This window comes from Quercus robur, chromosome 11 (assembly GCF_932294415.1).
Source record: "Quercus robur chromosome 11, dhQueRobu3.1, whole genome shotgun sequence".
NCBI classification, from domain to species: Eukaryota; Viridiplantae; Streptophyta; class Magnoliopsida; order Fagales; family Fagaceae; genus Quercus; species Quercus robur.
This window is the reverse complement of record NC_065544.1, coordinates 12076218-12091555: the sequence shown is the minus strand read 5'-3', so window position 1 is coordinate 12091555 and position 15338 is coordinate 12076218. Positions and strand designations below refer to the sequence as shown.

The 15338-nt window shown below is 35.3% G+C and overlaps 1 protein-coding gene across 1 annotated transcript; it reads right to left on the bottom strand.

Annotated features, from left to right (window-relative positions):
• Window positions 1-6344: 6344 nt before the first annotated feature.
• LOC126706691 (pentatricopeptide repeat-containing protein At5g66520-like) lies at window positions 6345-8846 on the bottom strand. Its single transcript, XM_050406227.1, has one exon. It carries the CDS (start codon window positions 8648-8650, stop codon window positions 7331-7333), a length of 1320 nt encoding a protein of 439 aa, XP_050262184.1. The 5' UTR covers window positions 8651-8846; the 3' UTR covers window positions 6345-7330.
• Window positions 8847-15338: the final 6492 nt, after the last annotated feature.

Below are 15338 nucleotides of genomic sequence, written 5' to 3'. Positions count from 1 at the left end.
AGTAACCGGTTCTTTGCAAAGGTGGTCTCTTAGTTCCTGGAGGCTGTTCTGGAGCGTCCGGAGCCATCAATCACTGTCCAAATTATAACCATCAAAAGGATCTTGTGAGTCCTGGAATGGGTCAATTGGGACACGGTTGCACGAGGCTTCTGAAGAGGCAGGAGAGTTCTTTTCCGCTGACTCTAGCTGTGCAGATTGCAGGAGGAGCTGTTGGGCAAGATCTTTCAGTTCTTTACTAGATTTTCCGGAGATCTGTACGGAATCTAGGCTTGACTGTGATCTTGTGTAATGAGCTATAGGTCTCTGTACTGGAAGAGGGAAATCTTTATACATTCTGGAGATAGCATCAGTTGGTCTGAATTTATCCCACCATTTTGTAAAGAACTCCCTATCGAGTATATTCTGGTTGATGGCATAGTTCCACATGCTTATCCAGTGGATCTTGTATTGAATTGTCATATGCAAGATGGCTGGAAACTGCGAGGAATGCCTGTCAACCTGGAATCTGGAACTGAAGTATCTTAGTGCGTCCTGTAGGGGTTCTGGGAAATTCTGTGGAGTTGAACCAAACATTTCCCACCACTTGAGGAACCACGAAGGTATCTATCCCTTGAAATTCCTGTCAAACTGAATGAACCATGAGTGATCATAGTTCTCATTTTGGAAGAATAATACCTTTTCAAATGCATCCATATAGTCATAATAATTATACAGGGGTTCTGAGCCCTTGAGTACTGTAAGTGCTCTGAGAGTGGAGGGATGTCCCCAATCTTTGCAGCTGACAAAACTCTGAATTATGAATTTATGGTATACAACAATTGTGGGATTATTCCTATCTCTGATGTCTTCTATTCTGGCAGACTTTTCTTGGGTGAGAATGCCTTTATAGAATTTGATGTTTTTCTCTGGGCTTTTGGGAAGGAAATGCCATTCATGGGGCAATACTTCCATTGCTAATGCTAACAGATCCGTTATATGGGCCAAGTGTGGCTCAACATAAGAGATGTGCTGAACAAAAGGTTTCTTGATGTAAGAAGCTCTACCTGTTCTAGGAGGGAGAGCAAAAGATGGTTGCTTAGGCACAATCGGGCCAGAGGGTTCTTCAACTGCATATGGAGAAGGTGAAGGTGCTTTGGAAGGAAGTGTGGCTAAAGCAGAACTGTAACTGTGTTGTCCTTGGGGCCTATGGTAATTTGGTTTCGGAATTGTAGAGACCAAATAACGATTGGCAACAATGGATGGTGACACAGGTGAAACTTTGGGAGAACTGGAAAAGGGTACTAAAGGGCCAGGGTTCTGTGCCTGACTGGTACTCCTAGTGATTTGCTGTTTAGGCAATTTGGGGGGTTGGGGTTGTACGGGTTTCTTCCCGGACATTTTGTTCTGGATTCTGCAAAAATTCACGGGTCAGGAAGTCAGGGATACTGTTCTGGGTTCCTGCTATGAATTCAATGTGAAAATCGAAAACTGAAAGAATAGCTTGCCAACGTGCAAAAATCTGTTTTGATGCAATGTTCTGAACATCTTTTTGTAAAACATGTTTTGCAGATTTACAATCAATTCGAATTAAAAACTTTTGGTTCAAAAGATCACTTTGAAATTTTGAAATGCATAATACTATAGATAAAATTTCTTTTTTAATGGTACTATAATTCAGTTGAGTGGGAGTCCAAATTCCGGAATGGAAACAGACAATTTGTTCCGGGGAAGTGGGACTAACACGCTGAAGGAGAATGCCACCATAACCAATGTTAGAGGCATCAGTCTGAACTACCTTGAAGGAATTTTCAGAGGGGATTCCAAGGCAAGGGAGTATCTTGACATATTTTTTGATTCGTTGAACAGCCAATGTATGAGTGGGTGTCCAAGGAGGAGGATTGGTTCGGAGTCTATCAAAAAGAGGCTTGCATTGTTGCCGAAGGTTTTGATAGAAATCAGAAATGTAATTGAGGGATCCTAAGAACCTTTGAAGCTGGGTCTTTTCGAGGATCTCATCTGGAAACTTTTCTGCAAACTGGATGGCTCTATCTATGGGTTTGATAACTCCATGTCTGATATCAAAACCTAAGAACCTAACATTGGTTTGAAAAAGCTTAATCTTCGGGGCCGAGACAACAAGACCATTTCTCTTGATGGTTTGGAAGAATGTTCTAAGATGCTTCCAATGTTTGTCTAGGGATTCGGAGAAGATTAGTACATCATCAATGTAGACAATGGTATGACTGGAGAATGGATTAAAAATCTCATTCATGATGTTTTGGAATTCAGAAGGTGCATTTTTGAGACCAAAGGGCATTACATTCCATTCGTAATGACCAAAAGGTGTGGTGAAGGCTGTCTTGTACCTATCAGACTCTCTGATTTGTATCTGCCAAAAACCACTCTTCATGTCAAACTTACTGAATACCACTGCTTTACTAAGCCTGTTAACTAAGTCTCTTTTGTTGGGAATAGGGTACCTAATCTATTCTAAGACTTTGTTAAGGGGCTTGTAATTGATGACAAGTCGAGGAACACCTCTTTCTATCTCAGCGTTTTTCTGGACATAAAAGGCTGGACAAGACCATGGTGACCTAGACTTTCTGATGATTCCCTTTTTAAGAAGATCCTCTATTTCTGCCTTGCAAGTATTCATGAGTTCTTGGCTCATTTGAATAGGTCTGGCTTTGGTAGGGACATTCTTTTCATGGAAATCTTTGACATAAGGTAGTGCAACTTCGTGCCTTTTCCTATGCCAAAAGGCTGTGGGAAGGTCAGAGTAGACTTCTTGCTTGAGTTCTTCTTCGAACTTTTTAATGTTGGATTGGAAACTTTCGCAAGCTATTTGCTCATCAACTCTCTTGTAACTTAGTTCCTTACCAAGGTACTCAAGATGTTGTGTTTTGGCCTTTATAAGGTTAAGGGTCTTGGAGATGGAAACCTCTTGGAGACTATTGATGTCTTTAGGTTCAAGACTCCTAAGAAACTTAAACTTGACTGGTTGGCCAAAAGGATGGGTAGTGATTCCTTCACTATCCGTGATGAAAGGATACAACAGACATATGAATGGGTTTCCTAAGATGACCCTATCTGTTATATTTTTGACAAGAACAAAGGTGGTTTTGAAACACGCATTGTCTTGGCAAACATGTACTTTCGGGATTTTGAATTCAATCTGCATTTTCCCACCACTTGCGGAGGTTAACCTTTCTCTGGTTTTCCGGAAGTATTTAGAGGGAATGATTCCTTCCTGGATGCAGTTGAGATCTGTGCCTGAGTCTATTAAGGCTACTGTCTCGAATTGAAAATCCTGACTGATGACAATCCTGACTTTGGAATGCCATTTTTGGGAGTTAATTCTACTGATGGTTTGCAAGAACGATTTGTTGGATGGTTCTGATCCCATATCTGCAGTAGGATTAACTGTATCATCTGCTTCACTGCCAGAAGGGTTCTGTAATGAGATTCTGTCCTCATTGCCTTGCTGGGAAGTATACTCTAGGTTTTTGATTCTTTGGTCCATGAGACCATGATCAACCTTGAGGATGATTAAATCTTGCCTAAGGGTTATGACCTCAAATTTGGTATTCTTAATCTCTTTTTGGAGGTCTTGGACTGTAATCTCTTTCTTGGATTTGGTAAACCTATTGTAGATTTTTTCCAAATCAACTTTGGGTTCCTGAAACCTAGGTTCGGATGTACCGGTTTCCTTGACTAGGGTTTTGTGGAACTCACTAAGTTTTCGAGATTTCTCTTTAGGATCCTTGATCTGTTCAATGAGATCTAGGAGGAGTCCTTCTTGTTTAGAAAGAACTTTGATAGTGTTGTTCCTGCAACAGCTATCCTGACAAGGTATGGTTTCATCTGGACTACTAGAGGTGCTAGGTGAAGCCCTAGGAGAGGATGAATCTTGGTAGATCTGACAGATTTCTTGCTCAATAGAACTGTTTAGAGACTCATTATCTGAATGGTCAGGTTCTAAGGTTTTGGAAATATCTTCAGATACTAAGGAATGGGTAGGGGATTTACCTGGACATTCTTTCTTGTAATGTCCTTTCTTTCCACACCGAAAGCATTTTCCTTTTGCTTTAGGTTTGAGGGTTTCTATAGGACTCGTGTTCCTTTTATTATAGAAGCCTCTGTTCAACAACTTTTGTCTTCTATATTCTTTGGACACAATCCTTTCCCTACGGAAATCTTTGAAGGCTGGGTTTCCTCTGAACTTGGATTTCCATTTTTTTGGAGGAAGTAAAGGTGAATTATAAAGCTGATCGTCTAGTCATTCTTTCTCCTTGTCACTTTCTGAGGAGGGTTCATTAGAACTACTAGAAGATATATGGGCTTCTAAGACATTTACCTCTGGTAAAGGAGAGATTGGTTTCTCTACTTTCTTTGTTGAATGCCTAGCCACGGTTGGTGAAGGGGTTTTAGTTTTGGGAATGACACAGTTCTTTTTATGCCATTGGAAATGTTTCTCAAAGTATTCAAAGAAAGGATAATCTGCTTTTACCTCTTTCATGAATAACTTCCATTTCTCCAAAACTTCAATCTTTTGTTCCTTGGTATGGTTGGCTCTATAGGTTTCTCTTTTAACTCTGTTCTTTTCAGAATTAAATTCCTTTTCAAGAGCTTCCATATTAGGAATGAATTCCTTTGTCAACACTAGGAGCTGATAGTCATATTCAGTTTCCTGCTGAATAGGATTCTTAAAATCAGATCCTGATGGTGAAGGGGGCTTAAGACTATCCTGACTAGTGCTGTCTTCATCTTGATCAGCAACTGAGTCTTGTTTGGCTGTGTAACAAGGGGTACTAACCTGGGAGTGGTCCTTAACACCTTGAAACTGTGGGCCTAAGTCTCTTCTGGAGGTAGGAGCTCGTGTTCTAGACGAACTACAGTAGGATGGAGGTCTATCTTTTAAAAGGATAGTTGGCTGCCTAAGGGGTTGGCTTAGATCTATGGATCTAGACCTATGGTGTAGATCTATGGGAGATCTGGGTACATCATAATCTAAGGGTGACCTAAACCTAGACTGATCAAAGCTTAGTCTAACCGTTCCATCGATTAGCTGCTGGATGTCATCTAGATCTGGGTTCCTAACAGGGTTCTGAACCTGTAGAGGATAATTCTCATTTTCTAAAGTCCATTGTGCTGGGAATGTTATTTCAGACCATTTCAGGGTTTTAGGTACCTGAACAGTGGATCTAACATCCGAGGTTTGGATAAGAGTAGTTTCTCCTAGTTTTCTTTTATCGAATGCTTGAATGGACATGTTGGTTCTCATGCACTTATAATACACCCTGTATATAAGAGCAATTTGTCTAGTACCATGTAACACAAGGTTTCCATGGGTTTTGATATTGAGAGTGAGGACCTTCAAGATGTGAGGGTCGTCAAGTGCAACTGTGAGGTTTGGGTAACAGTCGAAGTGAACTGGACCATTACTCAAACTGGATTCTATGGTTCCTAGGAGACTATCATTAAACCTGATGAGGCGAGTGTCTCTAAGGGCCATAAGGATTGAGTTGTTCAACCCTTCCTTGACTAGGGCCATTCTGAACGGCACTTCTTTGTTGTAGCTCTGCATTGATGATGAAAAATGCAACATATGGGAGTGGAAGTGCTATCAGAAAATAGATGTAAAACAAAATAATGTTTGTTAGAGATAACATACTTCAAAGTAATGGATAACTATGGCGGTTGTACCGGCCAACTTGATTATAATTCAAAATAAATACAAAGTAACTTACAAACACTTACGATCGAGCTCAAATGGCTCTGATACCAAATGGGGGTAAGTTACAACAAAGAAGTGCCGTTCAGAGGGCACTGGGGGCGGAAGCATAAATAGGTTACAAGTGTAGTTCTAGTACAAGTGTAAACTAGGGGGGAGGAGAAGAGAGCCATTCTGGTTTACAAAGTATTTCTAAGTACAATGTGAAACTAGCTCTGAGGTAGTAAAACTAAGCCTATAGTGTGGTCTTAGTACTGAGCCTGCTGAAGACTGAGGCCAAGGATGCCTTTTATAGATGGAGGGAGCCTTGGATCCATTCAGGAGACTGCTTGAATCACGGAAGGTGAAATGCTTTTATCTTCAGGTGAATATCTTTTCAGGTGAAATGCTTTTACCTTCAGGTGAAATGCTTTTACATTGATTACATTTGGTATTTTATATATATATATATATATATATATATATATATAATGATTTTGTACTGTCCAACACGAATTAAATCATATAATAAAAATAAAATGATTCTCAAAAATAATAAAAAAATGATATGGTGTGCTTAAACTTATCTCATTATCAACAAACAAAAAATAATAAAAAATTGATTCTCAAAATTAATGATAAAATAAATAAATAAAAAACCTTAAACTTATCTCTTATTCTGACCCTTCAAGCTTTGTTTTCTGACCCTTCAAGCTTTGTCAAAGCTTGATCTTTTTCGACTTTTTTTTTTTATATATATATACATAGAATTTCCGTCTTCTTCAATAATAAAATTTTTTTCAAAAACTAAAATTTTATCAACATTAATTACCTCCAGATTTACTGCACAGGACTCAAAATAATTAATACTATATATCACATATCAAAGAAAATGAAAGAAACTTCAGTTAACCACCGCATTCCCTTGGTGCGATGGTCACTCCACAAGTATAAGTGCTTGTGGAGTGTGGGGGGCAAGAGCCGGGGTTCAAGTCTCCAAGAGGGAGCTTCACACACATATACACTTAGATTAGGCTAGAGTAGAATTCTATCTTGTATCAAAAAAAAAAAAAAAAAAGAAACTTCAGTTAAAAGAAGAGATATACGTTTGTAAAAGTTCCATTGACGAGTAAATTTAGTGTCCACAAGCAGCATATATCTGGATCCATGTATCAAGACCAAAAGCTATTCGACCAGGGAATGTCAGTATCCACTTGTACTCTAAATCCAAGTTCCATTGACGAGTAAATTTAGTGTCCACAAGCAGCATATATCTGGATCCATGTATCAAGACCAAAAGCTATTCGACCAGGGAATGTCAGTATCCACTTGTACTCTAAATCCAACCATCATGAATGATCTGCCAGTCTTCTGCTTAGCTTTGAGATCACTTAAAAACAATGATAATTTGTGCAAGTATGCGACTGCAGACCAAAATGCAGCTGCCACAGAGAATAAGCTACCTAGACCTCCTTTTCATTATACTTCATCTTGTTCCACTTCTTCATCTACGATATAAAGAATTCAAAAGAACTTACAATGTTGATACTTCCATGAATCCAAGGTTGACACATTGTTGTCAATAGTTTCACCAACTCAATATAGTTCCCAAGTACAGATTAAGTAGTAAACTTTCTACTACCAGCTTCTGATATAACTTGAACCCCTAGCCTTCTTGACATTTTCTTTGAGCATTAATTTCCTAAGCCTCTCTGCTTCATCCCACTTCTCACCCAAAACATACAAATCAGCAATAAGGGAATAAACCCCTCCATTATTCTCGGGCGTTATCATACTCAAGACCTTATCAATTACCCTCTCAGCCATCCCAAATTGCTTATGCTCCCTACAAGCTGTTAAGAATGAACCCCACACGACAATATTGGGTTCAAATTTCATTGTCCTAATTATCTCATATGCTTCCTCTAACAGCCCTGCCTTTCCTAGCAAATCAACTATGCACCCATAATGTTGGATTCTTGGCTCTAACCCACATTCTTCAATCATCTTGAAATATTTTCGACCCTCATCAACTAATCCTGTATGCACACACGCAGTTAGAATCCCCGTGAAAGTCAATTCATTGGGCCTCACTCCAGCTTTTTGCATCATCTCAAACAAAGACAATACTTCTTTGCTGTAGCCATGTTGTGCCGAACCACAAATCAAAGCAGTCCAAGACACGACATTCCTTTCTTGCATCAATCCAAAAACCCGGCAAGCAGTCTTCAGGAAGCCACACTTGGCATACATGTCAACCAAAACTGTACCAAGTTCCACATTCAACTCCCACCCATTCTTTGCTATAAATCCATGAACAGATTTCCCAGCCAACAATCCAAGAGAACCCATGTGGGCACATCCTGTTAGAACTGATCCTAGAGTCACTTGGTCAGGTCTTAACCCCTCATGCGCCATCATATCTCGAAAAACCGCAACAGCCTGCACATAATTGCCACTAGTAACATATGCAGCTAACATGGCAGACCATGACGCAACATCCCTTACTGGCATTTCCTCAAAAACAGCACGTGCACTCTCTACGTCCCCAGACCTCGAATACCCAGTAATCATCGTGTTCCACGTGACTGTATTTCTCTCGGGCATTTCATCAAACAGGACACGAGCATGCTCAAAAGACATAAGAACATACGCGTAGAGCAGAGAAGTGGCAACGTAGACGTGAGAACTGAATCCTATTTTGACAATGTGGGCATGAAGGTGTTGAATGACAGTGAGGTTTTGCAAATGGGTACAAGATTTTAGTGTGAAAAGTATGGAGAAACTGTCACTGGGGACAGATGAGCGATGCATTTTTGAAAAGAGGTATAAGATTTTGTGTGGAGAAGAAACATTATTTCTAATAGCTAATGCCCATGAGTTAAAGTTTTTGATGGACCAAGAAACTAATAAGTGGTTCATGGGTTTGAGTAAGTGGTGGGAGAGGCTAATAAGCATTGTTTGTCTTGGTTGTTTAATTTAAATTCATTGGAAGAGTATGGCAATATCAATATGGCCTGTATCAAATTAAGCAAAGGCACAAAATTTGATATTTGATACTACAAATACATGCTCAAATTGGGCACAGAATAAGGCTATAAAAGTATTGAAGCTACTGGGCCTTGAAGAAGAACTAGTGCAGTGCCATCAGTAGGCTTCATTTGCGTTTTGTTGAAATGACGTTTTAGCAAACTTTCTGCTTAAAAGCCCAATCGAATCTCTACATTTCTTTTGGGGATTTTCTTTATTTATTATAAAAAAATATTTAAAAAAACACCGATTATTATCCATATTTGAAATTAGGTCCTTTTTTTTTTAATTGTCAATTAAAATCTCATTTTTCTTAAATTATTTTAATGCCCGGTCTTTGTCCTTTTTTTAAAAAAAAAAATATTTATTGACAATTGTCCATTTTACATTAATGTGATTTACAACCTTAATCCTAGATTCAAAGCCTATCATTTTCACAAATTTTTTCACAAAGCAAACATTCCACACAAACTCAAAACCCCCGTAACCTAACACTTTTTACTAAAAAAAAAAAAAAAAATCTCTAGTCTCTACCATTAGCACCAATTTCAAAACCATAATACCATTTATTATTTAATTGTTTACCACATTTTCTTGCCAAACAAATAAGGGTTTATTTTATTTTATTTTATGAGGATACCCAAACAAAAACAATTTGAACCTCAATAGAAATATTATGCTGCCATAACCACCAGCCATGACCAAATCCACCCATTATTGAAAAGCCACTTGTGTCGTTGCCTCCCACCAATTGCTACTTAAGCAAAATTCTTAGAATTTTTTAGGGGTTTCTCAGTCTAGAATCGAGTTGTTCATTATCAGTCATAATAGTAGTTCTTCCTCGTTAGGACCAGAGACTTCAAATCATGATCAAAACAAAACGGGCTCTAATAAGGACGTCAAAAATTAAACTCGAGTAGATAGTTATTCACCTAAAATAATTGGATGTTGAGTCAAATTAGTTAAGCGTATGTTGTATGGGTATGTACTAAATCCCACATAAACCATATAATAGGTCAATCTAGGCTTTACAAATAATTATAAAAAATCTCAATTATGACTAGATTAATCCTTTTTAGGATATAGCGCAAATGTTTGTAGCGCTTTCCCTTGGGTTTTGTTCACCTTAGTGGACTATTACACTTGCTGTCACTATGCATCATGGATATGGTCAACATAATGCAATTTTTGTCAAAGGGGGAATATAAGTTTTCCACAAATATCGCCAACTGTTGATGCAATTGAGGAGTGAGCTGCTAGTGGGTTGGTAACAACGGACTCTCGGATTCTTAAATTAGCAAAGAGTATTCTATTCATACACTGTAAGCTATGAAACTAAGCCTAGGGTTTTCAGATTGTGCATGCCTTTGACGTCAATGTAATCCTTCCAAAGAGTGGGTAGTAAATAGTCTTGGGATTAATCAAATTTCATAGCATTCGGAGGTGATTAAAAAAAATTCAAATTGATGATAAATTCTTGGAGTTGAATCCCTGAAATCCAATCCCTCATTTCCAAGGATTCTTACCTCAATATAGTTCTTCACACCAACTTAGGAGTAGAATCCCTGACCTCAATATAGTTCTTACCTCAATTCAATCCCTGAAAATATTTTTATTTTCTAGTTTTGATAATTATTGTTGGAGATTGGAAGATTTGAACCATCGATATTTTCGTTGGAAACACTAAAAAACATTTGTTGAACTACAAAATTCTAACTCGATAATAAGTTTATTTTATTTTATTTAAAAAAATTTAAGATTAAAATTGTTTAAAATTTTGCACATAAACTCACATATAAAAGTAGTTAAGTAAAACAAATACACTTATCCCTACTTTCATTGTTGTAATTATATATATTTAAAAAAAAAATAGACACTTTAGGTGCAAAAATCAACACGCACTACTATCAAATCAATAGGGGGAGTTTATTAGATACGATTGTTGTTGAAGTCAAACTAAACTATCAAGATTCTTCTAGCTTATAGTTATAGCAATAGGGAGGGAAGGTGCAAAGGGGGTGAAATTGCATCCCTTGTCCCCTGGGCTACAAAAAATACTCTAGCCTTTTACTATAAATAAAGGCTACAAGAATATAATCGCCCCCTCTCCCAAAAGAGATCTTGTCTGAATCAATTCAAAAGTGTCATTTTGCCATGCCCTTCAATTTTAAAAAGGGTCAATTAAAGTTAAAAGATAGTGAATTTGAATATGTCTTTAGTTTAGTAAACTTTTAAGATATATTGCCATGTTTCATGATTTTCAAATTAAATTTTATATACTTAATGAGTAATTTTCCTATGCACATAATAGCTTATTATTATTCCGTTTTTAAAAAACTATTAAGTTAATATAATCAAATTACTTGTCTAAAATTCCTATACCTACTTTAAATATAGATATTAATTTGTTTTGAGCCCAAGGTTAGTGAAATTGTAATTTAAAGGATTATTGAGATCACGGGAAATCCTATCAGAGTAAGATTAAAGAATAATGAAGTCTAATTGGAACCTTAATGAATTAATTGGTATCAAATTGGAAAATACATTATGATTTCTATGACAATTAAATTTCCCTTTATAAGTAATTTATATTAATCAATTAATGTTTGCCACATCAACTGCATGTTCAGCATTTTTGCTTAAAAACTTTAAATCAACACTCAAGTTAAAGAATAATGTTATATCCAAAACATTTTCATAACAATTTTAATTTAAAAAAATCCGGTTTGTTTAATTTTGCTTCATGAATTCAATATCTACATTAGAAATTAGAAAAAAAAAAAAAAAAAAAAAAAAAAAAAAAAAAAAAAAACCCTTATATAAGTAGTAATGCTACGACCACAACTAGTGGCAAAGTTAGAACTTTTTCTTAAGAGAGGCTAATGAGTGAAAAACTTAAAATATGTTTTTTCATTTTTAATAAAAACTGCAAGGGGGAATAGGGGTTGTTCATAAAAAATAAAATAAAAGAGGGAGAATAGGTGTTTTTTTATAAAACCCATGGGAGACCCCTTCTGCTAATGTCCACAACATTTTCACAGTAATTTCACAACCAATTATAAGTGGCAAATTGTTACAGGCTATGATTGGTGGGTAAAAAAAATAATTTTAGTGATGAGCTCAGGTTAAAACCAATAACAATTTGTTACTTAAAATTCATTGTAAGATTGTTATGAAAATGTTGTAGTTGTACCATTACTTTTTTTTTTTTTTTTTTTTTTTTTGAGAAAGGTACCATTACTCTATAAATGGTCATAGATGAGCAATAGTCACAAATAAGGCAATTATTTTTTTGATGAACACATTTAAGGCAATTATGGATAAGTAAGAATCGGACCTATTCATTTCCGTGCATTGTCCCACTAAACATTCCCACTTTAATCAACACTTTATTCAACTTTTCTAGCCCTCTTTCTTTTGATTTTGACTTTCGTTCCTTATTGTTGTTATTATATTTTCTTTTCTATGTGCTATGGCCTGTCACCTTTAAGATGCTAGCCATAAAGTTTAATTGAATACTTAACTCTCTTGCATATTTACACTCAAAAATGGATATAGTTCCTTCATGCAGTACGTATGTATTCACCTTGATAATACTTTGATAATTACGTACGTATTCACCTTTCATTTTAGTTACCAGGAAGGCTTGTAGTTGTAGGAACAACTTTTCGTCGATAAAGACATTAGCATATCAAAAGTAATACAAAATTAATTGATAAAATAAAGCAATATAAGTAAAGTAATGGGACTTATTCAAACTAGATACCGGTCATTCCTTTATCATTATATATTGATATATTTTTAAGGTGCAATTTCATATACATTAATTAATCTGATTTTTCAAAAAAGTTTGAAGTGTAAGCTTTGATTATTAACTTGAACACTTCATGTCCCTATTATTTCCAATAGCTTCAGTACTGGAAAATCAGCATCTTATTATTTTATTTTTTTTTTCTTTCTTTAACTTCTTATATTTACTATTCTTACACTTCAAGCCAACAGAAAATTGGTCCATTTTTTCATCTATATGTAATTAAATGATAAATTATGAGAGTACTATACATTTAGTTTGGAAGTTCTGTTCTGTTACATGTATTGTTTAATCTTGCATAAGCATTTTTTTCCCTTGAAGTTCTTAATGATCATGTTAGCAAGAAATTGGCAAGCTTAAGAAATCCAGGTGTTTTTAGAAAAGGATAAGTTAAAATATATACAAATTGCACAATGTATATCCAAACCCAGCTGGCCAAAAATGTGTTTAAAATTTCAAACCTAATAACATGTCAAAACTTATAGAATAATACATTAATACTCACTGGTTAATTATGTGAGGTCATGGGGTTTTGACCTACTCTTCACATGGAAACTTTTTTTTTAGTTAACATGTGGAGACGTAATTAGATGTGATCAAAAACCATGTAGAACATATTAACTGGCTAGATCTTAGCCAAAAGACTAAGAAAGGTCAACAAAATAAAAAAGGACCATGTAGAACTTACAATTACAAGCCTGAATTCCATGAATACATATACACTATATGAACCACAACAAGCTCTCGTATATGAATGTAAATTTTCTTATGGAAATAGTTGAGTAGAATACAGTGAGTTCAATAGTGATGCATAAATAGACAATAAGCATGTTACAAAGAAAGCAAAAAATGTTATATAGACAAAAAGAAACCCTATGAGAAGATAATCAGTATGTGGGGGATAGTCAATTTTTAAAAAAACGAGTCATTGACACATTGATAACTTGACAAGTGGGGATAATCAAGCTTGTTTAGCTTTTCCACATTGAAAAACTTAAAAGAGATTATCATGGAATTGTCGGTACGATTATTATATAGTAAAAAAAAAATTATATTATAACGGAATTGTGTGGTCCATATATAACATTTAACGTTAAGCAGTCTAACATTCACACACACTTACCAAAGAAAAACACTGATCACTAGGCCCACCCCTGCTAAAACATTGGGAAAAAGCCTAATTGACTTGCAAATTCTTGGACATCATGAAGCCCCAAAAGTCAGACAGAATAGAAGACTAGGATTGTCGCAGTGTATCAATTGCTCACATCAAAAATTATTGTTGCATTCATATAATACATTGATTATCACCGTCTGATTAATTAGTAGCTTCATCTAAGATAGTTGATTAGCCCTGGTTCTCTAAGGATCCACGTTTGATCAAATTCAATTATGGGACATAACATAGATTGTATTAATAGTTTTTCAGTTTACTACTTAATTATTCCGTGCAACATGTTATTTGTCAACTCCTTTATTAAAGCATTCTTTATCATCACTTTTTTTATATATAGTATATTAATAATTGTTATTATTGTTACTCCACTTTATTTTCTTTGGGATACAAACCAAAACTTTATTAACCTATTGAAATTTGACGTGTGACAAAGACCATTGATTTATTTAGTAATTTTACATGAAAATTAATTTATTAATTTTATATGGTTTATGATCTTTAGCAAGCTAAGCAAAGCTTGCTTACAAGTTTTTTTATGGTGAAAGAATAAAAGTACAAATCTAGAAACAGAAGAAACCAAAAGAAAATTAATAAAATCAAGAAAGCAGATAGTATTTGATTAGCAAAATTATAATAAAATAAAAAAAGAAATAGAGAAATGGTTTTCAATATCACGAGAATACATAATTAACTCTACTAGACAGGGCACATAGCAATGATGTCCAACAAGGGGGAAAAGGAATATCGATCTTAGGACAACATAGAATTTTTTTTCACCTGTTTGGGTAATTCATGATTTGAGAGAGGGAATCGAAGACATTTTTGACATTAGCATGAAGGTTTATGAAGGACAGGTTTATTCAAGTCTGTGTGCTTTTTCATCACTTTCTACCTTTGCTAGCTTTTCCACGTGATTTTCTCCTAAAACAAAAATTAAAAAAAGAAGGATCTATGAAAAGTATCGCAACAGAAATTTTGAAAGGGTGAAAAAAAAAAATCATGAAAGCAGATACATCCAATCATCATCATCATCTTCGTTGACACCAAGAAATTGACAACTTCAAGCAACGGTTGAGTGAAGAAAGGAAATGCCGCCTATATTTAGACATATCCCATAGGGTACATACTTTAATTTTTCATACATGTTTTTTAAATGAAAGAGGCTATATGGGTGGAGGGTGTTTATATTAAATTTTGGAGAGATGAAATGATGTGTTTTCTCTTTACATCATTAGGTCTTCCCGAAATTGGCCATATTATCATTAAGCATCTATCCTTAATCATGTCTCTTTTTTTTTTTCTCTCTTTGGTTAGATTTTATATATAAATCTTTACCAAATTTGTACACCTATTATGATACACACAAGCTCAAGCCATCAAAATCAAGTTATATATATACCTAGCTATAGTAAATATATATATAAAAAAAAAAAAAAAAACTTTTGATTTTTTTAACATGCATTAATTTCACTATATGTTCATTTATGCTAGACTAATAATTATTATCCTTTCATGTGTAATTAACATGCTGCTCATATGAAGTTGATTGGGAATAAAAAGCATGCAATTTATAGTACTTGATTTCACATTTACCATAAAATCATCTAACATGGAGTGCAATATGTACA